Raw genomic sequence first — 24,844 nt, 5'->3', positions numbered from 1 at the left:
CGGTCTAGTCAACGCAGTATTGTAACACAGTAAAGGGGCTATACCGAGCCCGTTATTCGCAGTAGATAAGCAGTGAAGATGTCGCATTACAATGAAATCTTATACCCTTTCAGATGTTTGTGACAGAACACATCGATAAATGCTACTACAGTTTTCCATCCAACTACAGCTTCGTAAACAACGTCTCCTTCATAGCCCTAACATCCAACTCCTGCGTCCACGTACTCCTCGGCTGCGTATGCAAAAACCAATACGTATGCGCCAAATCCCTCGGTTGAACAAGATGGCTGTCCACGTCCGCCGCTTTGTCCGTCTGCCCAGTCCGCTCCCACTGCCTCTTCATCACACCCCCAATCAACTTTCCATCAACCGGCCCATCGACAATGATATTAACGGCGTGAATACCCTTCGCCTGGTACTCGCGCGTAATGACCTGGCACAACGAGCGCAGCCCAAACTTCCCGGGTGAGAACGACGCAAGGCCTGGCATACCGCGCAACGCGCCTGTCGCGCTGGTGAAAAGGATTGTACCCTTCCCTGCGGCAAGCATATCCGGGATAACGAGCTTGCTAGCCCAAAACGCGCCGAAAAGATTGATCTTGGTGAAGTTCTCGAATTCCTCCGACGTGGTGTCGATGAGCGAACGCCCGTTTACGCGGCGCGCGCCGGCATTGTAAACAAGAACGTTGACGGGGCCGAGCTCTTCGCGGATGCGCTTGAACGATGATGTTACTGTATCTTCGATGCGCAGGTCTGTGATGTAGTAGTGCGCCGTCCCGGTCCCCACGTCGCTGTTGATGTTCGCGGCCATGGTTTGTAACGCTTCTTCTGTTCGCGCGAGGAGGGCGACGACGAAGCCTTCGGATGCGAAGCGGTGGGCTACTGCTTCGCCGATGCCTGGGCCTGCGCCTACGACGGCGATGACGGGTTTGTTGGTGGTGTTTTTGGACATTGTGGTGGTGTTGGAGGAGGAGACGGCCTGTTGGGTGCGTTGTTCAGTCACTTGCCCTCACATATTGTCGTGGATATAGGCAGTAAGTTATCTACTACCGAAAGCTTGTTGTGCATAGCTTGTAGGGCTGGTGCTGGTTGCATGATTAGCTTCGATGCGGGGAAGACGCGTCCCTCGGAACCTCGGAACAGTTGAGTAATCGCGCTACTGTAGCCTACGTGCGTACGCATCGGCCTAATGCGTCTGTCAGTCACAATCATCTTCTCCTTTGACCCTCGCACCGACTGTTCAAGCGGCTCATCCTTGCTCAATTCTCAAGTATAGTAGATTGAAAGCTGTCTAAGAAGTGTACCCAGATACTACTGAGGACGAAACTTGGTACCCCGCTACACTGATGCCGCTTCCCGATCGTCATCATCATTACATCCTTTCCTCTGCGCGGCATTCGCCTTTCCATCACCTCCGTCGACATCCACCTTGTCATTTTCGAACCATTTCAGCGATAAGAAAGCCAGGTTGCTGAGATGATGGCCGATATGCTCCCAGAGCTTTACTCGAACAAGCTCTTCAGACTCATGCGCTTCAATAGCAGCGTCACCGACGTTCGCAGTCTTGCTTGCTCCAAACTCATTCCTTGGAACTGCTTTGGCAGCGGCATCGGAGTTACAGAACAGACATGTTCCCGGCGATTTGATTCGATAAGGGATGCACCCAGCATTTAGAGCATGTTCGTCAGCCAAATGGTCGAGGAGTGCTCTGGTGGTTTGGAACTCCTTGCGGTCTGTATGGCCTTCCTTGTCTACGTGCCGGCTACAGTGTTGGACTATCCTGTGGATGTGTTCGGTCCAGCTAGTGGTGTGCTTCTCCACCATATGCTTCTGCCATTGATCTACGCTCGTGAAGTATATCGGCGGCCACCTACACCTCTTTTCGATGCACGTGTAAGGCTGGAGATCTTCGTCGAAGTGCGGTCTGTATTATGTAAGCTTACTTGCCGATGACGATCGACAGCTTCATGGGCAGACGTACGCCCACCATTCTTTGTACGTCAGGTTTTTGGCACTGAGCTTGTTGCAACACCATTTACATTGACAGTACTCGGAGCCCTCTGGTGGATTGGGAGCCTTTGGGTGCGGATATGCTTGAGCTGCCGATGATGTAGTGGCCTCGGACCCGATATTCTGCTGATACGAAGCATCATCTGGTGGCAGTACTGGATCCAACACTGGAGAGTCGGTCAAAGTCACACGGTCCAACGCAGCCACCATCTGATCTTCTGGCTGCGCAAGCCGTGGGCGACGATACTGATATCCTTCAGGGGGGAACCCCCGTTCGTACTTTGTTTGACGGAGTAAGCGAAGACGCCTGCATTCGATGGATATGCCCAGCTGTTCGGCCAGAGTCTCGGGTATATCAGGGTGTAATTTCTTCACCCACCTGACCGCAGCCACTTCAAAGCAACCTTTGTCTCTTGACTCAATCGACATGATGCGCGATAACTCATCGATAGCTCCATGGATGACTGTTACGGGTGGGAAGATCTGCGCCAACACGCTAAGATTCGTAGCTGAGGATTCGCCTTCCGCGGCAGATTTTGTTCTCTCTACGCACGCGTCCCACATTGCATAAACGTCTCTTTGGGCCTTGTAAAAGTCTGTGTATGTCAGTTTCAAGTCGAGCAAGGATGTGCAACGATGTCTTACCTCCCCTTAGGTGCCTTGAGATGAGCTCAAGCAACCTGGCTACCTCGTTCTGCAAGTCCGGGCTGAACTTCAGTCGCTGGTCTAGATTCCGCTCGTCATCTTCCCTAGCGCCTGTGACTTTAACCCATCTTACGAATAGCTGATAGCAGTCGTCTAGAGCGTTGTGTAGTGGCTTATGCTTCTCCGGTAGTGGCTCATGCTCCTTCGAGAGTGGCGTCTCCACCGCGCTTATAAAGGCGCCGTCGCATATAAGAGCGAGCCTGTAGATCTTAACGTCGTCCATGTTCTGTAATGAAGATAATAGAGCACACAATCCTCGTGTTTTAAAGCACGCATGAGTCACTTCCGTGAATCACATTCATGACTCTTTTGAAAATGAGGGCGGGGACCGCAGGGTGGTCAACTTCACTTGTACTACCTGTTGGATACCACGCCTCAAACCTGTCCGCTGTCGTCATTCGCGCCGAAGCGCAACAAATGATAGCAGATACTTTTGAATGGACCGGGCTAAAATCTCGTAGCCTCAAAGCTTTAACTATAGTTGCTCACTTGACTACCGCAAACCCGAAATTGACAACGTCCATCGCTCGCATTCTATGTTCACTAAAGCCCTTGGGTACTACTATGTATCCAAGGACGCGAGTAGATCGCACAGGGTTACATTTTCAGCGGAGCTCTTGAACTCTTGGTTCGGACATTGATGATGCATCCAGGCAAGTCTGTAAAGTCGGCAGCTTGTGGCTGCAACGCATATCGAAGAAGCGAATTTTGGGGCAGATGAAGAGGAGAACATGACTATGGAAGGTGATGTTGAGCTTGATGAGGTTGATACGGAGGAGTTCGAGAGGGTGGAGGGATTGGAAGTGGTTGCTGCGTGAGTGCGTCACCAAGTCAAAGATACGCAAGGACATTTATCGTATGTTGGTATTGTGGCTGCCAAGCAGCCAGTGTTGGCATCTGCCGTAATATCATGAGAATCTGGTACAGTACATATACATGCAGTTACTCGATCATATCGTAGTAGTGGGTATCAACAGTGATCCTCCCGCATAAAGTAAAGTCGCCTTGGGAATCATCCAGGCTTCCACCTCGTCCATCGCCATATTCCTAATGTATAATGTCTTCTTGCAAGAGTGAAGCATCTCACATATGCTCATCGAATCGTATCCTCGTATATTCACCGTTTGGTCTTGGATGTGCTGATGGTTGGCCTTCAGTCTATGACCACCATCACCTTCGGCTTCTTCTTCGGACGTTCGCGATCTTCCGCGACGACCTTGGTGTGCTCCCTGATCTCTTCGTCAAGGTCGTCCTCTTCGGTATCATCCTCGTCGTCTAGGTCGACGATGTGCGTGCGCTTTCGGGAGGCTTGACTGGCACTGATAGACGAACTTCCGCTATCACTTGGTGGCTTCGCGCTGCTCGTGCGAAGTGGCAAGGCGGGTGCCATGAAGGTACGCAATCCCCTGCTGCCGAGTATTTCTTGGCCTGTAGGCTTCGCGTTTCCACTGGCGATACCATCGAGTTGCCGGTACTTGCGACGAAGATCCTTGACGTCGCGGTCGAGGTCGTAGCGCGACACGTCGAGACCGTTGATAGTGTGGAGATTGAGAGCATCGGCTCGGTCGTCCCCCCAGTACCATGTAGCATCGGATTCTTGAGCGATGCGGTTATCGTGCTTTCGTGCAAAGGCGCGCGCCTCTACTACAGATTGCCGGCCGACATCGAGTCCTGGAGGATTGTCATCGTCAGACTTGAGGAAGTAGGCCATGGCATCGCGCTCGTGCAGGCGACCGAGGACGCGCGAGTAGGGGATGGCAAGCTCTTTGTCAGCTGGGTGTAGTGGGTACCAGTCTGCATAGTCATTTGCCACTCGTGGAGCTTCGACATTGTGCTCCGTCACCCAAAGCTTGTTCGAACGTGACACGTCGCTTGTATATGCGGACCCGTATATCCAGATCTCAGAGTTGTATGGCCGTCCCTCGTCGTAGTCATTGTCAGAGGCCTTATCCAGATTGGTCCACTTCAAGCGAATCGATTTGATGCTCATGACATCCGTGCAGCCGGACTGACCAGATTGCTTGTTGGGAAGGAGGCGGACGGTGTCGCCTACGGCGAGCATCTCGGCGCCAACGTAGATGCCATGACAATATATGCTCGCGTTCGGCCACGATCCTCGGAAGCGATATTTACCCATGAGCGAGAGCGTCGACATGAGGGCGAGGGCGTTCTTGACGGTATCATGCCATTCTTCCTGAGGTATCCGGCGCAAGAGGTCTCTCCACATCATGAATGGGCTTGTCTGTCGCAACAAGACGTACTTGTGTCTCTTGGAGAGCGACTTGTCCGAGTCATTTGGATTCGGGATCGGTTCGACGCGTACACCTATGCCGGATACACTGCGCTCCGGATGAGTAGAGGTGACGAGCTCAGCGACCGTTGTACCGGTAGCCGGCTCAGTGACCAGGCCTGCCGCCCATTGTGGAGTACCCAGATGCTGCTTGCGACGCTCATCGTACAGCTGGAGCTCGCCGGTGGTGTCGTCTCGGACCAATTCAACGGTATCAGGCATGTTGCGTATGTACAAGACAATGTCTCCAATTCGCGGAACCCATTGCTCCTGGGTTTTGATGTCGTTGAGGAACTTTGGAAGATGGTCTCGTTCCGCGCGCCAGTCTGGGCTCAGTGGCTCAAGGATAGGTTCGTCCACATCGCGATGCCGGCGAAGCTTATCGATGAGATTCCTGTACACATCTGGCGTGCCTTCATTATCAACGTTGGTCGTGTCTAGACCCGGAGTGATCTTCTTCGGGCGACCCTTGTGCTGTGACGCCTGAATAGGAAGCGGTGCAGCCGGCAGCTGTTGCGTGCGATGTGCGCTAGTAGGTCGACTCTGCACTGACGCAGAAGAGTTGGACCTTCGCGAGGAGGCCACGCTCGGCGTTCGTGTCTGCGAGCTATTCGCTGAAGTCTTTGGGAGTATTCCGGCAGTGCCACTGCAAACAGTGCAAGGACAGCCTATGTTACTGCCATGGTTCTTCATCAGGTGCTCAAAGTGAGGAAAGAATCGGTTCGGCGAGTCAAACGCCTTCTTTCCAGGATGGCCATATAGGTACTTGTCGAGATGGCTTGGTTTCGACGGTCGTGGGCGATGCCAGAGCGTGTAGCCAAAGGGAAGGTCTTCTAGGATGTAGTGCACACCTGGCTTAGCCTCACCTCGACTCTCCATCCACTGTTGGCCAATCTTCTCCAGGTACAGAGTTGGTGGATCAAGCTGGGTATGAGCTCCCGGAGGAGGCACATGAAGGGGATCGCCGTCGGAACAGCCGGGGACAAGGCGGACCTTGACTCGATTGGCCGACATGCTGATGATGGTTGCTGAGTTGCTGTAGATTGAAGCGGCTGTTATGAACCAGGAAGTGGCCGCACGGTGATGCCGGAGTCAAGGACCGCAGGGAGGTAGAAAAGGATTTTTCGAGTGAAGTGCGCGCAGCTGTGCAAACGTCACGGTAGGCGAGAGCATGATGGAGGCAGTCGCGTTTGTGACGCGTCGGTGAAGCGCGCGGTGAGAGCGAGAGCGCGTGAGGAAAGCGCGTTTGACAGCTAGCGCGCTCCTCATCAGACGTCACACTCTTGGGATACCGTCCTCAAAGGCATTCCACGCGCGGTGAGTGTCGCCACTTGTGAGTGCGTTTACACGTCGGCACGTGAAAGAAAGTCGAGTGAGGTAGCTCGAGGCTTGGCGGCAAAATCCCTCGGACCCGGATCCCTGGGCCGAATGCAGGAACAGGCTCCGAATTTAGCGACACGACCCCTAATCACTCAGCAAAACAAACACCGCCCGCGAAACGACACTACCAACGACACTACCAACAAACTTCACTCGTGCGACATCACTGGCAGAGCGTTGAGGCTGCCTCAAGCCCACAGAATCTGTCTCTCTTCAACCCCAGATGTCAAGCACGCCATCATCCTGTCTGCATAAAAGCTCCCGCGAAGCTCTCATGATCTGCCCATGCATGGCGCACCCGTTCCCGACGCAGCACCGTGCGGCTCCACCGAGAACCAGCTCCATGAGTGATGGTCAGGAGAATGGGGTGACCCCCTAGCCCGTTGCAGTTTACTTCGATACTGTAACGGTCGCTAGCGCGTGATATCGCGCAGGCCCCATACGCTCGAGGCCTGAGGAGGATCATGTCAACAAGATTCCGTCTCGTACAAGCTTTCGAGAGCTGTCATGGCTCAGGCGGGTGCGTCGCGCCTGACAGCCGTGGAGGGAGGCTCCTGTTATCTTCCTCTCACCTCCCTACCCCCATCGTCTTCGTCATCGGCATCCCTACGCTCCCAGGCTATAGCGCGATATAGCGGCAAGCCACCCGCAGAGCGATAGCCATTGCAGTCAGGAGAACTTGGACGCTTTCTTTTGACACACAGAACACCATACACCGCGAGTCACAAGCAATATAGCCCACAGCCTCCGATCCAATGAACTTCTATCGCTCCAAGCGCGCAAAGGCACACTATGAGATCGGTGACGACCGGCCGGCAAAGCGCATCTCGACGCCGGCTGGCCAGCGTCTCTCCGTAATCCTCGACGCCAAACGAGGCAAGTCGGCTTCGTCCAAGGCTGCCGAAATCAGCGTCACCACCGAAAGCACATTCTGCAACGACCCGTCGCATCAGCATGTCGGACCAGTACAACACCACAGGGTCGAGAAGAAGCCCGGCTTCATCCAATCGGTCTTGACGGGTGGCCGCTTACTCACGCCGAGGGAAAGCAGCGAGGACATGCACAATGGGAGCAATCTCAGTGTCAGTGTGTGGAGTGATCGGGATGAGGAGAAGTTTGGACACGTACGGCAACGGAGACAGAGAGGATGTGCTGCCTGGGGATGGAAGAAGCTTGCCGTGGTCGCCGCCCTGATCATTGCGCTGATAGTGGCACTGGGCGTTGGACTCGCATTGGGACTGAAGAAGGACTCGAAGAGGTAAAGCAATTGCATGCTGACATCCAAAGGATCTAGCTGACAATCTATAGCAGCACATCCACAGCGAACACAGGCGGCTCAACGACACCAGCAGGCACCGATAGCAAGCCCGCCTCCAACCCCGACTCCAACTCTCCCTCCACGACCGACGACGATCCCCCATCTGCAGTTACCACCTCCACACCCTCCGCTGTCCCCTCGAACTTCCCCGTCGGAAGCTGGTCATTCGTGCTCTTCCTCGACACCGTCACAACAGACTGCACCTCAGACGCAGACACTTGGACATGCCCACCGAACACAAACTACTACGACGACCAACAGAAAGCTCTCACCATCCTAAACTGGGACATCAGCGGATCTACAGGATCTTGGAAGATTTCTTCGGGCAAGCAGGACGACACATTCGACACGACGTTCCAGAACGAAGACCTCGAGTTGCTGGACGCCGGGAAGGACACGGAGCGATACCGGTTCCAAATCACGCGGTCCAAGACTGTGAATATGACTGGAAGCCTTGGGGGAAAGAGAGGCGACTTTGAGTGCGACTACGGTGCGACAAACATGCAGGGCATCTTGTACACCAAGATGCAGCAAACGTACCCCGACGATACAATCGCAGTCGGAAAGGTCGCTAACAAGGCGTGGCCATATGGTAAGCAAGCCTGGCAGCTCCCATCTTACCTAAACCAACTAACTTGAAATAGCCGTCAAGATTGAACAAAGCGTAGCAGGTGGACAAGGAGTACCAGCTTGCACGAGCTCGTCAGGCGACGACGTCAGGCTTAAGCCTCAGATTGAGAGCACGTTATGTTCTTGTTTCTACAAGAACTTTACACCACCACCCAAGTCATAAACTCAATTCAAGTTTCTTTGTCTATTGTTGTCATCTAGCGTTTCCTTGCATCATCGCTCTACATTTACTTATCGAGCCAGGCGTAACTAGCATAGCGGGTTTTACTCTACACTGAGGTAATGATAGTGGTTCTTCCTCCGATGAGGTTCATGGTTCCTTGGTGCGTTTTCTCTGCTAACCTCATTCTGCTAACCTCGTAGCTCGATGAATTCGCCAGACTGATGCGACGCATGCATCTACCCTCACCGGACTTCACTCTAACTTCGCAACACAATAGGCAATCGCCACGTCAAAGACACCCATTGTTCCGCTGCATCGCAAAGATACCACAGTAACAGCTCCTGGTGTCTTTGTCCATCCCACGCAAAACAAACACAACCCTCCATTCGGCTGTACGCTCCCACAAACTGCCGGATGCGGTCGCTTACCAACAAAGACAAAGCGACCGAGACGAGCATACAAGAGCCGGTGACGCTAGAAATCGCATTCATGCGACTGACCCTTCATTACGATCAAGGCTAATTAGCCAAATCTAACATTCAGCGCACATCCTCACTCCGCCAACGCAACTAACATCGCGCAACCACCATCGCGCGCGATGTCTTTCCTCCACAACCTTTTCAGTTCGCCCGGTAAACACCCACCTCCCAAGAAGCGTAATTTACCAGATCCAGATACAGATATAACGCGCTCGGGTGAGAAGAGGAAGAGAGAAGCGTATGATCCGGAGGAATACCAGAATGCTGTTTATGCTGGTGCGGGGACGGTGGCGGTGAGTGGAGATGATGGATATGAGATGGATGGGGATGAGCTGGATGAGGAGGTAGCGGTAGCGTGCCAACTTCAAGACGAAGCTGAATTTGAAGCTGGTGTTGAGATTGGAGAGGATGATGATGGAAATGACGATGCTCGGCCGTATGCGACTCCCAAATCCGTACGCAAACTTTCGCGCGATTTGTACAACGCGGTTGAAGCGCGTGGGACAGGTAGTAGGGCTAGTAAGACAGAGACACACGACAAAGCAGGGAAGACGCTGGCGAGTACAAGCACGCGTGTAGCGATGTCGCAGTCTCCATCAATATGCACAGGCAGCGAGACCGAGAACGAAGAAGACGAGATCCTCGATGAGATAGATTGGTCTAGCAGCGACGACGACCTACGACTATCATTCTCTCCTACCACTTCGTCGGCCGGGCTAGACGTGACTAGTACTGGCGAGATCAAAGTAGACAGACTCAAACACACACCTGTTGGCAAACAACCTAGACCGCGGGCTGGGGCTGTTAGATCAAATACTACTACCACAGGGCCTACACCTGCCAAACCTTCACCTTCACCTCTACCCACCAAACCAAGCATCACACCACTCCCACAATCACCATCATCACCATCCTACCGCACCATGCCCTCACCCCTCACCACCCCCACCCATCCCCCCAATTTCGCATACCCTCCAGAATGGCACGAAAAGACGCCGGAGGAACGGTGGGATACAAACCCCAACCTACGCGCCCGCGAACTCCACGCTTCACCGCGACGCATCCACGCCGAACTACCATCAGAACCACTGTACGCCTTCCGCGACGCCGAGATAAGGGATGGGCTGTGGTCGCTCATGAGTTCTGTCGAGGATTTTGCTAAGAGATGGTTTAAGAGCGGTGCGCACGCTTGCCATACCACCACTGCCACTGCCGCACACGAGAACGGGGATGGTCATGGCGTTACGATTGGGCATGGAGATGTGTTCATAAAGAAAGAATTCTTCAAAACCCTAACACCAGAGACAACGAAACTAATTAATTGTGTGGCGAGTGGGGGACCAAGCGGACTATGGGGGTGGCACGATCTCTTTGTTAACAAAGAGAAGATGCAAGCGTTGGTTTGTGCGATGATTGGGAATTTGTTGAGTGAGCAGGTGTTGCAGCATGCATTCTTCGGTGGGACGGAGGAGGGTGTTAGGGCTGTGGCGGCGGTACAGAGGGAGGGGAAGGATTGGGACGGTAAGTTTGATTCTCTTTGTTTGCAAGGATATGGAACTTTGTAGGAAGTGGAGGGGATAAAGGAATCTGAACTGACGTGAACACAGGATTTGAGAGGAATGCGCGATACGCAGCTACGATTCGGCAACACCTCCCCACACCTACATCCCTTCCTTACAACTTCAACACGCACGTCAACACCATCATCGGAGCACTATGGACACACCTCTCTCCCCTCCTCTCGCTAGTCCACCCACCTACATACCCCGCCTCCACCCCACTCCCGATCCCCGCTCCTTCACTCAAAACCGTCTTCGATGACCTCCGCCGCCTTACCGTTTCCGCAGGCATCCTTTCCCTGCACATGCACCTCGACCCACACACAGCATACCACCACGTCCCGCTCTTCAAAGAAGATAACTACGATTCTTCGGTTATGGAGTGTTGGAACGACCCATCCATGCGCCAACGAAATATGCGGAATCAGTACGAAGACGTCGGTGAGAAAGAACAGAAGCGGCGTGATGCGTTGAGTGAGACTGAGAAGAAGCGTGCGAGGGGCGATACGGCGTTGACGCAGATCCTATGTTTCAACGGGGTGACTGCGTATCGGAAAGGTGGGTGGGAGGTTGGTTCGTCTACGCCCAGCGATCCTGTTTACGAGAGGAGGGAGTGGAGGGATATGGGTGTACGCGTAAGGGTGCTTACGCAAGGCTTGGTGTATTGTCGCTGGGGACGGGCGCTTAGTTCGCAAGAGACTGCTGATATGGATAATGAGACGGGGAAGAAGATACATGGGGATGCGTGGAGAAGGGGTGGATTCATGCAGTTTACGGATGTGGAGGGTGTGTTTGATTGGTTGGGGGCGGAGAGGAAGGAGAAGGTGGAAGCGAGGAGGGCTGTTTTGGAGAAGATGGCTGAGAGGGCGAATGCTGGTGCTGCTGCTGAGAAGACGGTGTTGCAGGCTGAAGGCGCGAAGAAGAAGGGGAAAGGGAGGAGGAAGCCGCGTGGGGAGATTGGGGACGCTGATCCGGATCGTTGAGTTGAGCTAGCCTTCAGTATGAAAGGCATGACTGTGTTAGACGTCTCTTTTGACTATTTTTATTGCTGATCTGCGTCGTTTGTAATGTTCGCATTGCTGCGGTTTCCTCTTGCTTTTTAGACAGCCTTGTGTCTGTTGTCGCACGCCAATCCATCCAGCCTTGCGAATCGGGTTGGTGCGTTTAACCGCAGCAACGGCCAATCGCAGCCAACGCGACCAGCCACAAAAGCACGATGATGTCGATTACTAACTTTGGTTGCAGGGGCAGCGCACCAGTGAGATTGCACACAAATTAAGCTGCTGCCTTGGGCTTTTGGCGTGTGAACCCCGCCCACCACGTCTCCAACATCGCAATACTCGCCAGCGATGACTAGATGGATCTTCGCCGACCATATTACAGAGCGATAGCCTGGGCCGAAGACCTCTGCTCAGCAGGAGTCGTTACATACAAGGCTGAGAGAGATGTTCCATACAAGGAAGACAGATCAAAAGGTCCCCCCTCCACTGGGGGATACGGAACCGTTTCTCGAGCTACCCGTTCTTCGGGGATACCGCTCATCGGCGAGCAGCAAGTTTACGCGAGCAAGCGAATTGAAATCAAGTCCCCCGAACACCAAAAAGAGATCGCTCAAGAAATCAGATTTCTGCGACAATGTCAGCATCGGAACATTGTCCAGCTCGAAGAAGCGTACATCATCAATCATCCGAATTGGGCGCACAACATCTATCTCGTGACGAAGCCATGGGCGCAGTTCTCATTTCAACAGTTTATCGAGAGAATTTCTACAAATGGCGGTAGATCGGACTTGTCCTGGTTCGTACCCGGGACATTGGACCCTTGGCCAAGTATCGTGCGACAGTGCTTGAGTGGCCTCGCATACCTTCATAGCGAGCACCCCGGGTTTGGCCCTATCCGGCACAAGGATATCAAGCCCGACAACATCGTCCTTCATTCCGAGTTTGAGAGGTCTGGGGAGCTAAAGGTTCGTGCTATCATTATCGATTTCGGAATCAGCAAGGAGCATATCCACGGCGCTACAACAGCAAACAAGGGAACATACCAGTACCTTGCACCAGAGCAGATCACGAATGAAGATCCGAACGCCAAGAGCAGAAACCCGACCCTGGCCTCTGATGTCTTCTCTCTGGGTTGTTGTTTTGCCTTGGTAGAAGGCATTCTTAGACCCTGGCCAAAGCTCCTGGATGTGTACAACGCAGCGATGGGTCTTGATAGCTGCCAATTCGCGAACAATGTCACGCTCATCAATGACATACTTCAAGTTCAAGATACGGCATCTGCTGATTCCGATAGTCCGGCCTTGGGTTTCTTCTGCACTCAGTTTAGAGAACTGGTTCGGGATATGCTTAAAAAGGAGCCTGTCTTTCGCCCTTCGGCATCGCGAGCACTCGACAGCTTCAATGAAATCGACTCCAATCTCGCCCGCTTTCTTGATAACCCTACTCTTGAACTTTGTATAACCCTACGAGGAAAGAAAACGCGGCTAGTTGAAATCGGCTTGTCAGAGGTGAAATCAGACGGACACTTGGTCGAAGAACTCGACCGTCGATATACAGATGTCGCTATCAGCCATCGTGGAAGGATCGCATCCCGGTTATACAGAGTCTCTGCTGTACGATGCGTTACATTCACCCTACATGACCCAGACTATCCCACTGTCCAAATCGACGAGCTTTTACCACCGAGTTCTGGTTCCCTCAAATATTGTTGGTCCTTTACTTACTTGGTTCATTGCATGAACAGGAAAAATCGGAAATACTCTTGCGATCCGGGTCTGTATCAAGAAACAAGCGTGCGCGACCGAGTTCCCAAAAGGTTTGGCCAGAGTTCTATGAGTCGGCTGACTGATACCCAAAAATTGGTTCACGACTGGGGTTTAGAGATTGTAGAGGACGTGGTCTGGGAGTATCCTATCTTCCTCGCTCTTTTACTCTGGGTAATGTCTGGTTGTGTCATAACTGTTATCTGTACTATGAGGAAGAATGACTCACAATGGGCGAAAGTGTTTTGCTTCACTTGGACATATGGCCCTGTCTTACTAGGCCTCGTTTTCGCTTGGTACCCATATGGAATGTGGTCAGCTACTCCTTGCAGAAGAAGCCTTGAACTGCGAAGGGCTTAGCACCTAAACAAATCATGATGGATCATATATGATTTGAAACCCCCGATAGGAGACTTTGCGATCTTTGCACGGGCGTAATCTTCAGGCTGGGACCAATGGTGCTAGCACGACAAATAGCTGCAGCAGGCCGTACCCGCATTTGGCACCCGCAGCGAGTACTCAACGAGACTGTGTAGTGATGAGATGCTGAAGAGATGAGTTTTAGCAATGGTTTCGATATATGTCCATGATGAGAATGAGGCTGAAAGATGTCGGCCGTTTCGAAGCTCCGATGGGCGGAATGTAATGCATCGATGCTGAGAAGATACCCCTATATTGAAACGAAGACATGTCCATATGACACACTCTCATCGCTGTTACGACGTCGTTGCCAGGCAGTACTTCGGTCGTGATGGGTCTCTTGCGTGTATGGTTGTTCCACAGATAAGCATCTCCATTTCTCGTTGTTGACGGATCGAAGGGTAAGAGGTAATCGGGTCTTGTAATGAGCACACGTGTCTTCTGATGTCAAAAACCGTCCGTGACCATCAGGGTGAGCGAAAGAAGTCATGTACACAGCATTACTCACGAAGCCTGACGATATCGACGATCGTCCAATACAAATGATTCACTTCCAACGTGCATCCCACCGGGTAAAGCAAGCCGGACCTGCCACATTACGCCTGAACGATCGTCGAGTACAAATTCCCATAGTATACCTTTTCGGAAGGTCAGTCCCTCTGGAATGTGATTGCGGTTCCGAGGAGCATCGACTGATGAGTGCTGCATCTTTCGTCACAAAAGCCAGGGTTTGGCGGGATGACATATGCCACGCCGCACACATGCGCGACAGTGACGCGCGGGCTCGCATATCACAACACTGGATGTAGTTATCCCGAAGTGCGGGAGGAAGCTATTACTAGCATATTGCCGATCAGGTAGATAAGGTCGGCCATGCTCGATCCCATCGCCTCTAACAACATCGTTCGCGGAGCAGTTCGCCAGCGTTAGGTTCAGCTGCCTAGAGGAACGATTCATCCTGTCGAGGTTGACGTCACAAGGCTGATCGTGCGCTCGTGTTGCCCATGGATGTAGGGCCGAAGATGATGTATTTGACCGAAGACAACATCACAACGTCTCAGCTGTCCAGGGCCGGAATCCTTCGATTGCATAGTCGGAGAATCTAGAATCGGTATTCCGATGTCAATCCATGCTGCACATCTGTTCACGTCAACATTTGATCTCTGGCAGTTGCCGAATGTGCTCTGCGTGTATGGTAGCGGCCCGATAACGTGACCCAAGAAAGGACCGAGCCCGCGCTAGAGGTTCTAGCGTTGAAGCTTGAAATCATGCATGGCGCTGCAGGTGGAGGTGTGGAGATGGCGGATACAACGTATTAGACAGTGCAGTGTGGGTTCGAGACATCGTGTGAGGCGCCACAAGCGATCATGTTTCGGACAATTTCATGAAAATTGCGACTACCGAGTGGGATAAGTCATTATCCGTGTTGCTTGGTGTTGCATTGTCGACAACGTGACAGCGAGAGCTGAGCCTTTAAGCGAGGTGAATTAGACTACTGACGTTAGACGATAGTAGCACGGGTTGCTATGGTCTGCGATTCGTCCCCTGGGGTAGGCGTGCCTGACGCCAAAAGCAATGACGCGCATATTGTGAACATGATGAAGGGCCGTTTCTAACCACGTAGTGTCGCAACGTTGGACACTGATGGATCCGATTCCGGGAGCGTTTGGGGCGTTTGCGTGTGCCATGCGCTGGCTTCATGCCTGCGTGCTGGAGTCGTCACAGATGTTGGTACAGAACGTTCGCTTGATGTTCGGGTCAGTCTACGTCGACGTACTTCGATACCAGAGTTACTTTTTACCCCGCAATTGGCATGACAGTGATCTTGTCTGGAGTTGTAGCCGTTGTAGCCGTTACCCCAGAGTGTCTTCCCATGGTACTGTGAACCGGCGGAAAAGAGCCATGGTGCAGTTTGAACATTGATAAGATCGGAAGATGCAATACATCTGCAAGCAGCCTAGGAGATGATGCACTGTCGTGCGCTACCGGATAGCAGACGTTGTTATACCGGGTACGTCACGGCGGCAGTTGGCGGTGAAGGCTGCTAGCCAGGATTGGGACTGGAGTCCTGATGCGATCTTGGGGCATCGTGAATCTGACGATGCGTCGCTCGCCACACTTACTGCAAGAGTTGTACCAAGATGCGCTCGTCTCGGGTCGGGAGCGACGATTCAGCTGACGGTACCGTGCGTGGCGGAAGAACGCTGGATTGGTGGCTGGCAACGAGAGCTGAGACGAGGTGCATCTCAGGGCTGGGGCCGTATGGCGATGGATGGGCAGAGTGAGTGACGTCGCCACCCAGCCGTGTGTCTGGCTCGCAAGTCGGAAGTTGCACCGGTTGTGCCTTCCGCCAATAGCGCTTGGCGGTGGTGCTGTATACAAGCGACAGCGGGAGAGCCGCGCCCCAACGGATTCCGCCCTCGCCGAGGAGGCCAGTCAGCATAAGCATGACGAGTGCAGGCGCGTACCGTCGGTGATATTTCGAAGACGTCGTAATCCGCGGGACGACGTCTTTGGTACGTGTTTCGCTGGGGCGGTGATGAGGTGTCTGGAGTGACACAGCAAGTGGGATGAAATTGGGACTGGTGTAGGGCGGGATCCCTCATTGAGCACGACGTGGGAGAATGAGCTGCTGCAGGGTCCAATGAAACGAGCGCTCACGACGTGAAGCGAGCCGGGCGTGACGTTTGCAAGGATGGCTGGCCTTGGGTAGGGCAGACATAGTTGCGGTATGAGAAGACTCCGGTGCTCGGTGCCCGTCACGGGACAGGCTGCATGTTTCGAATATGCAACTGACGGAAGTTAGGAGTTGGAAATGAGGCTTGTGAGGCGGCCGTGGGGGTTTGGTGTGTGCTACCGTGTCGTGGTTGGTGGACGAGCACGACATTTCGGGTCGTCGGTAGCTTCAGCTATAGCAGTCAGGCAGTCAGGCAGTCCGTGATGCAGGCGGGTAAGCGACAGACTCGTTACCCCAGACAGGAAGACCATGGGGTAAAAAGCAACGCAAGACCTGCCGAGTATTGTCGCGGTGGTAAGTGATCACAGCGCTAGGTGCTAGAGGTGCAGTAACTTTGAGTTTGCGAGTAGACGATACTACATGTAGAGCATCAATAGGCAAAGGCATGTAGTCGTCCCAACAGCAGAGTACGTACCGCATGTAGCGCAGGCTAAGGGCAGCGGCGGCGGTTAGTTGAGTGCGTGTGTAAGAGAGCCCAAGAGAGTCAAACAGCCGAGAGCAGTCCGGCCAAGACGATGCATTCTGCCGACCTGGCCGAGCAACATAGTGACGGTTCGAAACGACGATGTCCATCGCTGGGGATGCTCGTGAGCGGGCTGGTGTGGCTAGGCAGGCGGGTAGGGATGAAGCATGTTGGGCGCGATGCAGACCAGGACCCTTTGAGTCGCAGCGAGCAGCCAGCGGAGCAGAGCCATGTTAGTCATATTAGTGTGCGGAGCAGGTGGAATTGCAGGGCAGACTGCAAGTGATGGTGAGTGCATGGGCGTCAGCGGCGGTTCGCACGAAGAGATCATTCACGAGCTGCTAGGTAGGGTAGTGGGAGTGAAGAGCCAAGAGCTGGCCCGGAGCAGACTCGGGTATAGGATGGTTCGCGGCGAAGGCTTACGGTGGTGTTGCCTGCGCCACGGGCAGGAGCGACCGACGGTACTTTCCAGCTGGCCAGGGCGCCACGCACGATGGCTTCTAGAAGAAGTTGTTGGCGATGCTACTGCGCTGGGCCAGGGAAGCCTGCGCTGGACGGCGGCGTGAGTGCTCACTCGCAGATGCAGACGCTTGGAGTCGTCTCCATGCTCCGGCTCTAGTAGGGGCGCGTACCAGAAACCATGTGGCCGTGCGCGCCTCTCTCCCAAAGTTGCCTCGGCCGGCAGTGCCGTATTTCAAACTCGAAGCCGGCGCTGGCCAGGCCGAGAGACAAACCAAATATTAAGAAGACGGGCGGCCGTTGCATCGCTGCATCTGCATCTGCATTCCGCCCATCGCCCCGTCACTCGCATCGCATAATCCGAGATCGCCCTTCGTCAGAGTTGCATTTTTGGCAGGAGCGACGCATACAGAGCACAGTAGCGCCAGCCCGCAATTGGCCGTATCCACCCACCGTGCAGGGATCCTCGAGGTCGGCCGCTCTGCCCATACTAACCCTCGTCGTCACCGCTCCCACTTGCGCATATAATCTACCGCGCCCCGGCACGGCTATTCCACGTAAATTCACTGGCATAATACTGAGCATATCGACTATTCCAGTTACACTCAAGCACACTTGAACACCATTATTATTCGGTGTTCTCATTTTCACGACCACTGCCGACAACGCCACACACCCGCACAGTCATCTGAAACTGCGCCTAACGAGTCGCCGTTCCACTAGCATTCGTCCCCACTGTCCTCTCTACCCTTCGCCTCGCCCACCGTGAAGCTGGATTCCTACGAGCACCCGCCACCTCTCTCCCACTCGCCGCGCGAATCCACCGCAGCGAGCACGCCCATCTCCACGCCTGTCGAGCAGCCCGCATCGCCGCAGTTTGGGCGTGGGAACAAGGACCCGAGCGCCGGCCTCCACCACCTCTGGCACCGCAAGCCCACGGAGCTTGTGGCCCGCCGCCAGCCCGACGAGGACGTGCTATTCGAAGACGCGGGCGACTGCAGCTTCCCACTCTTCCCTGAGGAGCCGCAAGTCCACAGCGGCTTCGCAGACATGGCCACCGCCTCGCCCATCGACATCCAGACGCCCCCGCGCTATGGCTCCAACTCGCCCCAGAACCAGACGTCCAACCTGACGTCGGCTCTACGCCAGGCCGAGGCTCAGCCCGACATGGCCACGACGCCCGGTCTGCTCAACCCAAACAACTTCGAGTTCAACAATGGTCGCCCGAGCATAGGCGAGCGCCACCCCTCCATCAGCATGCTCGGCTCTTCTTTCTACGGCAACAGCGGCGCCCGCCCCATCACCATGAAGGACCGTGGGCGTCGCGAAAGCACCAACATGGGTAGCTTCGCAGGTGGCATGAGCTGGGGCGGCCACTCGGTCGGGTCCTGGATCCGCGACGAGTAAGTATCCACTTATCCCCAGTTGTAACAGCCCAAATTAACCTCCGCCCAGCATCATGATGGGTACCTCACCCGCGCCCTTTGTGCAGAACTCGCCCTCCTTCCACTCGTCGTCCTACCTGCCCAAGATGGAAGCCGCCTTCATGAAGGACTTCACATGCTGCGGCCTCACCCTCGCCTCCCTGCACGACCTCCTGCAGCACTTCGAGGAGACGCACGCCAACGCACCGGCCGCCCGCCCACAGCAGCAGCAGCAGCCACAGAACGGCTTCACAGCCACATCCGGTGCCCCGACCAACTCCATTGCACCGAGCCAGACACAGGGCGACCCGGCCTTCAACACACAGAATGGCTTCCAGTCGCGCTCCGGCTCAATAGGCGCACCCCGCCAGCGCATCGGCTCCGTCAGCCGTTCCAACTTGTCGACTGTGCAGGACATGGACACGCTGGACGACATGGACATGGACGACATCAACTTCGACAACCTCGGCCCCATCGAGGAGCAGCAGAACATGCAGCAGTTCCCCGTCCAGAACCAGTTCAACCAGAACCAGAACCAGCAGCCCCAGCTCAACGTCAACGTCAACCTCGCCAACAACATGCAAAATCACCAGGGCATGCGCACATCGACACCCACCACCCCGTCGGCCTCGCAGCAGTTCAACCTCCAGAACAACCCCACCGTCTCGTCGGTCAACACCCCCACAATGGGCACCATGCCAATGCAAAACCACAACCTGACATCGCCTGAATCTTCACACCCGGGCACTCCGGCTGAGCTCGACATGGACTTTGGCGGGTTCAACCCAATGATGGGCATGGACATGAACATGAACATGGGCATGAACTTCGCCAACGGCAACGGCAACTTTGGCATGGGCGCATTCGACAACAACGGCACAATCGACCAGCCCGGCAAGCGTCTCTTCAGCAAGCAGGGCGGCGGTCTGAACCAGGCCCAGCTGCAAGCTGCGCTCAAGAACTACCAGCTCAGCGGAAACGACCAGAGTGAGATGGCCAGGAGATTACGGGAGCAGCAGCTCATCAACGGCGCAAGCATACCCCAATTCCCCTTCCCCGAGGAGGTCAAGCCATTCCGGTGCCCAGTCATTGGTTGCGAGAAGGCATACAAGAACCAGAACGGTCTCAAGTACCACAAGCAGCACGGTCACCAGAACCAGCAACTCAAGGAGAACGACGACGGTACCTTTTCGATTGTCGACCCTCTCACATCCATTCCCTACCCGGGAACTGTCGGCATGGAGAAGGAGAAGCCATACCGCTGCGAAGTCTGCGGCAAGCGATACAAGAACCTCAACGGTCTTAAGTACCACCGCTCCCACGCCCCCCACTGCAACCCTGAGTTGGCGATGCAGAAGCTTGGTCTCACCTCAAATTTGCAAAATCTTCAGAACGCGAATGTCGCTGGTGCTGGAATGGGCATCGACCCCTCCATGTTCTAGAACTCTACTTCTTCGGATCGCTCTCAATGCGTCTCCCAACCTTCTACTCTTCTCCCAATACCCCGATCTTCGATATCCGCGACGACGCAGCTTCGCCATAGACATTTTGTTTCTTTATCGGCTGATGTTGTTCAGCAACAACACGAAAAAAGTCATGACTCGTCCCGTCCCTTGTTCTTGCATCTACCTGGCGTTACACTTGGATTGGGGGATTTGTCTACCAAACCATTCAGCCAGGCCTGATATCTTGGATAAAGCGACTCTTTTGGCTCCGCCCACGTATTTCGCTTCCTTGTACATCCTCTCGAGATTGTACATCTTCCTTTTGAACCGGCGGCGGCGGTATACACAGCAGCGCTTGGTAACGACGAATTCGATGTGCATTACAGAGGTGTTATGAGTTGGCTATCTTTGCTTTCAAATCGTCTTGTTTTTTTCTACGCGGAATATCCCCCTGAGCTTGATAGACTTGGGTCTCTTTTCTCTCTTTTTTTCGAAACGGCGTTCTCCTCTATCGCAGAGTACACAAAAAGTTATTCAAAATAGGACCTCGAGTTCCACAGGCGTTGTCATTTTCGGAGATAGTTGATAGACATGACGGCTATCCTGACAAGTACATCTTGGAGGGTCCCGTAATACCACACTCTACATACTTCACACACTACTATCTGGTTCCTCCTGCAACCTCATCGTTCATCTCCGGACAATTTCGTGATCACGCTCATCCAACGGACATGCGTGTCGGAGTTCAAACCTACACAATTCACCACTTGGTTCCCCCCTCAACCTCATCGTTCATCTCCGGACAATTTCGTGATGACGCTCCTCCATCGGACATGCGCCCTTCCAAGCCGCGTCCAAAGATCGCTAATCTGGCTACACATGACTACCGACCGGACCCGTCGCCTGTTCGGTGTAGCGCGCCGTTTGGTTCTTACCACCAACTTTGCGCTACCAACGTACCGAGGGATACGCCACCGCATTCGTACAATGGGTTTCCTTGCACACGAACAACCACGAGGTACCCTCATGCCAAGGTTACAACATCCCGCTACGTACCAGCCATCACATGCCGATGTATTGCCACTCGCCCGGTCCTTCAGGGTCACAGCTTACCATGCCACGTGCCATGGTAGTAGTGCTGGTGCTCTGACTCGTCCGCGCGCCTCAGCCGCCAAGAAAACGCTTTGTCCCGCCACAGGCCGCCGCTCCATCGTCGTTCTGCTGCGCGTCATGCAAGCGGACTGCTGTTTGGGGACAAGGCTGGTACTTGTGTGAGCATTGACACTGTCAGTCCGCGTCTAGTTTAGGTCGAAAGGGTAGGTGCAGAGCCGCATGACCTAGCTTCGTAGGGTCTATTGGTTTTGGCCTCGACACACTCCCGCCCCGGCTTTGTTGTGTGTGTGGACGCGCACGCCGTAGTTAGCCGGGTTTTATTATTGGATAGCCCGACTCTCAGCCAATAGACGCGTTGCCACGAGACGGTGCTCCAACGACTGGGGAAAGACTATTGAGTTGATGGAGCAGGGAGAAAGAGCGAGAACGAACGATGTAGTATTGCAGGAAATCGTTGGGAAACACCTCGGGAGGAAGAAAGGGTCTGGACAGCAAGCTGACATATGTACGTATGATGATCGACGCAGAGCCGCGTTTGCGTTACCGGCGATTTGGTAGTAATCGACAGAGCAGCGAATCGTTGATCTCGTGCTGTGGGGTGCCCAAGAACCCTTTTCTTCCTCCAGCGATCAGATCCTACTGAAGTTCTTCCGGAGTACAACGACGGACGCACACGAGTCTTTGCCCAATGCAGAGACATGTGCATGAGTAGGAGTGCTTCCCGTGTTTAATCTCCGCGAGTACATTGAGCCATGCAGTAGTAGTAGTAGAGGCACCCGCTCCATGTCTAACAAAAACATGCTCATGTGTAGACGCGGGTGTTACTGGGGCTATCAAGATTAAAGCGGGGCAGGGTGAGTTTCTATTACCCCCAGATAATTCTACTTGGGGTTAAGTAGAAGAAGTGGGCATGAAAGCACGGTGACTAGACGGATAGAACCACCCTGCTAAAATATTCTAAAATATTGAAAGGTGTTCTTAGGTTCTTCTACGCGCCGAGAAGGATTTGGAGCTGCATATGTATTGACAGGACTAAGGGAACTAAACTTAAGGGATGTTTAGGACGGCACATCAGTAGCGGTGTGCAAGGAAGGGTGCAGATGCATGTAGGGATAGATGGGGATGGGTGGACGGATGGAAGGATGTGGAGAATATTTAGGATGACTTGTGACGCGGTTGGTATGCAAGACATTCTTTGGTTCGCAGGGAGGTGGGCGCGATGGGCATGAGTGCATCTGCATCTGCATGGGCGTGCGTGCCGTGTTGGTGTGGTGGTTGTCAGAATTTTGGCGAGGCGGGGCTAGGTACTGTAGTGTAGGCGGGACTTGGTGGGTATAGTTGCGACGACGGCAGTTTGGTGGTTTGGTGGTGTTTGTGTGATGTTATAATGGATGAGGTAAGTTGAAAGAAGCTCCATTTCATCGTGGGATGCGATTATGATGTTCTGTTCTGATATGACGCTGTCTTGATGTCGCGCCCGCACGTCCAGGGATCATGAGAGTGAGCGGATCAACCACGCAGACGCTTACGCCAACCGCGCTTTCCTCATCAACCTCCCACTTTCCACGCGCAATATCTTCACGTTACTTTCTGTTATACATCCATCACCAGCTGTACGATGTGGCCACGCGCTTACTGATGAGCACAAAGCACCTTGGCGCGCTTACACGATGCGATGTAAGCTGCTGTGCTGTGCCACACAGTCGACTTGGTACTTTGCCGAGATAATATTGCAAGGGATGTCTCAAGACACAGACTGCAGCCGCGGCTGAACCGGATATCTTGCCCATCACATGCCAGATCGCAACAACGTTACCCGGTAGCTAGTCTTGTTACTTCAGCTACAGCAAACGGCTATCACCATCACCATCACCATCTCCATCTTCATCCGTTGCGTGTCGTCTTTCCTACACCACTATCCTCCCGCGTGATCCATCTTCTCGATCGTGATACCGCGCAATGTCTGCACCCGGCCCTGAAGAACCGTCTTTCCATCCTGTTGCGCGTGCGCCTGCACCATGGAAACTCACGGCGGAAGTGTATATGCTGTTTCATGTGTTGAAGGGGTTGCCCGGGGGTGTGCATGGTGAGCTTGAGGGGAAGGAGGGTGGGTGGGATGATGAGGGGATGGGGAAGTTTGAGGGAGGGTTGGGGACCGTGTGTATTGTTAGGTATAGGGATACGCCTGTTGGTATGTGAGATGCTTTTTTTGGTGGGATGAGCGGGGATGTGAAAGGGTGAGAAGAGGGGAGGATGTGGATGGAAGAGCCGGTGGGTGTTGTGGATGTCAAACACGTCTACAAGGAGGAATAAAAGAGCAGGAAGGATACACCGAGGCACTTTAGTAAAGAACAGCATCTATGACTATATCTTTTTAACACCATCACAGGCCCCTACGACGAACTCCTCCTCGTCCCCGGAAACTTCACCGTCCCACAACCAACAACCACCCCATCCGGCCAGCCACACATCAAAATCCCCAAGAAAGCCCAACGCATATCACGCATCTACGTCTCCCAACGCACAACAACCTACAACGGGCGCCTAAACTGGAACATCCCCAAACAGCTCGCTCGCTTCTCTTTCTCCGCACCGCCTACTGCCCCCGGCGCCTCACCTCCATCCACCCTAACAGTGCAAGTCTTCCCGCCTGGCACCAAAAAAGACGATGGCGGCGCACCGTTCTTTGCCTGTACCCTCAAACCATGGCAATGGATTCCGCCAATGCCGTTGAACACGAAGTACCTCCCTCTCAGCATGGCCGCCGCGCAACCTCCCCTGCCATCTGCACCGGGTCACGAGAAAGCGGTTAAAGAAGTGCAAGAAGGACTACAGGTAGACGACTACGACACAGACATTAAGAAAATGGACGCGGTGCTAGTAGGAACGCAGAAGTGGCGGGCGTTTGATATTGCAGCGGTCACGCCGAGGGCGCGGGGGTGCTGGGTTGAGGTGCATGAGAAGAAGGAGAGTGAGGTTGTGGAACAGGGTGAGAAGAATTGGTGGCCGAGGGGACTGGGTGCGTGGAGTGTGGGGGCTTGGATGGAGGATGTGGATTGGAAGTTGGGGGAGGTTGTGGAGTGGACGGTGTAGGTATACGATGACGCATGCGGAAAGAGCGGACGTCACATCTGACAATCGACTTTTTGCTGTTTATCCAGGTAGGCGCTGGAATGCGGTACATTTTACTATGTCTTCTCATCTCGTGTAGTGAGGGTTGAGGAATTGCAAGGCGCTTGGCTACGCGGATTGTTTTCTCATCTCGGATGATGGGAGTTGTAGAGCGCGCGCTGATGCTTCCCTGTCGAAGTAGATGGAAGTAAAAGGCGCGCCTACTATGCGTTTGTTTACACTGCCTTGGTGCAGTTGCCTTGAAAGCGCGCACGAACGCAAACCACGTGGGATTAGATTGGACCCTTCATTGTCACTTTACTGTCACTTTGCCCTCAGTCTAGCAATATCTCGTACAGGAATCGCGCGCATAC

General features: G+C 53.9%; 7 protein-coding genes across 7 annotated transcripts; 4 read left to right on the top strand and 3 right to left on the bottom strand.

Annotated features, from left to right (window-relative positions):
- Window positions 1-163: 163 nt before the first annotated feature.
- On the bottom strand, window positions 164-952 carry J4E85_008955 (uncharacterized protein; the record flags this gene model as incomplete). Its single annotated transcript, XM_051473179.1, has 1 exon — window positions 164-952. One exon carries the CDS (start codon window positions 950-952, stop codon window positions 164-166), a length of 789 nt encoding a protein of 262 aa, XP_051322842.1.
- A 386-nt stretch (window positions 953-1,338) lies between these two features.
- J4E85_008954 (uncharacterized protein) lies at window positions 1,339-2,938 on the bottom strand (the record flags this gene model as incomplete). Its single annotated transcript, XM_051473178.1, has 3 exons — window positions 1,339-1,924; window positions 1,982-2,606; window positions 2,656-2,938. The coding sequence occupies 3 exons, from the start codon at window positions 2,936-2,938 to the stop codon at window positions 1,339-1,341; spliced, it is 1,494 nt and encodes a 497-aa protein (XP_051322841.1).
- Window positions 2,939-3,868: 930 nt separating this feature from the next.
- On the bottom strand, window positions 3,869-6,019 carry J4E85_008953 (uncharacterized protein; the record flags this gene model as incomplete). Its single annotated transcript, XM_051473177.1, has 1 exon — window positions 3,869-6,019. One exon carries the CDS (start codon window positions 6,017-6,019, stop codon window positions 3,869-3,871), a length of 2,151 nt encoding a protein of 716 aa, XP_051322840.1.
- A 1,121-nt stretch (window positions 6,020-7,140) lies between these two features.
- Window positions 7,141-8,496, top strand: J4E85_008952 (uncharacterized protein; the record flags this gene model as incomplete). Its single annotated transcript, XM_051473176.1, has 3 exons — window positions 7,141-7,643; window positions 7,694-8,295; window positions 8,348-8,496. 3 exons carry the CDS (start codon window positions 7,141-7,143, stop codon window positions 8,494-8,496), a joined length of 1,254 nt encoding a protein of 417 aa, XP_051322839.1.
- A 598-nt stretch (window positions 8,497-9,094) lies between these two features.
- On the top strand, window positions 9,095-11,517 carry J4E85_008951 (uncharacterized protein; the record flags this gene model as incomplete). Its single annotated transcript, XM_051473175.1, has 2 exons — window positions 9,095-10,496; window positions 10,583-11,517. The coding sequence occupies 2 exons, from the start codon at window positions 9,095-9,097 to the stop codon at window positions 11,515-11,517; spliced, it is 2,337 nt and encodes a 778-aa protein (XP_051322838.1).
- A 5,686-nt stretch (window positions 11,518-17,203) lies between these two features.
- J4E85_008950 (uncharacterized protein) lies at window positions 17,204-20,243 on the top strand (the record flags this gene model as incomplete). Its single annotated transcript, XM_051473174.1, has 3 exons — window positions 17,204-17,206; window positions 18,101-18,780; window positions 18,833-20,243. The coding sequence occupies 3 exons, from the start codon at window positions 17,204-17,206 to the stop codon at window positions 20,241-20,243; spliced, it is 2,094 nt and encodes a 697-aa protein (XP_051322837.1).
- A 3,075-nt stretch (window positions 20,244-23,318) lies between these two features.
- Window positions 23,319-24,452, top strand: J4E85_008949 (uncharacterized protein; the record flags this gene model as incomplete). Its single annotated transcript, XM_051473173.1, has 2 exons — window positions 23,319-23,445; window positions 23,749-24,452. The coding sequence occupies 2 exons, from the start codon at window positions 23,319-23,321 to the stop codon at window positions 24,450-24,452; spliced, it is 831 nt and encodes a 276-aa protein (XP_051322836.1).
- Window positions 24,453-24,844: the final 392 nt, after the last annotated feature.

This window comes from Alternaria conjuncta (assembly GCF_024043145.1).
Source record: "Alternaria conjuncta strain BMP 0040 chromosome Unknown scaffold_15, whole genome shotgun sequence".
Taxonomy (NCBI): domain Eukaryota; kingdom Fungi; phylum Ascomycota; class Dothideomycetes; order Pleosporales; family Pleosporaceae; genus Alternaria; species Alternaria conjuncta.
Note: the sequence above shows the minus strand (reverse complement) of the source record. Positions and strands in the feature narration are given on the sequence as shown.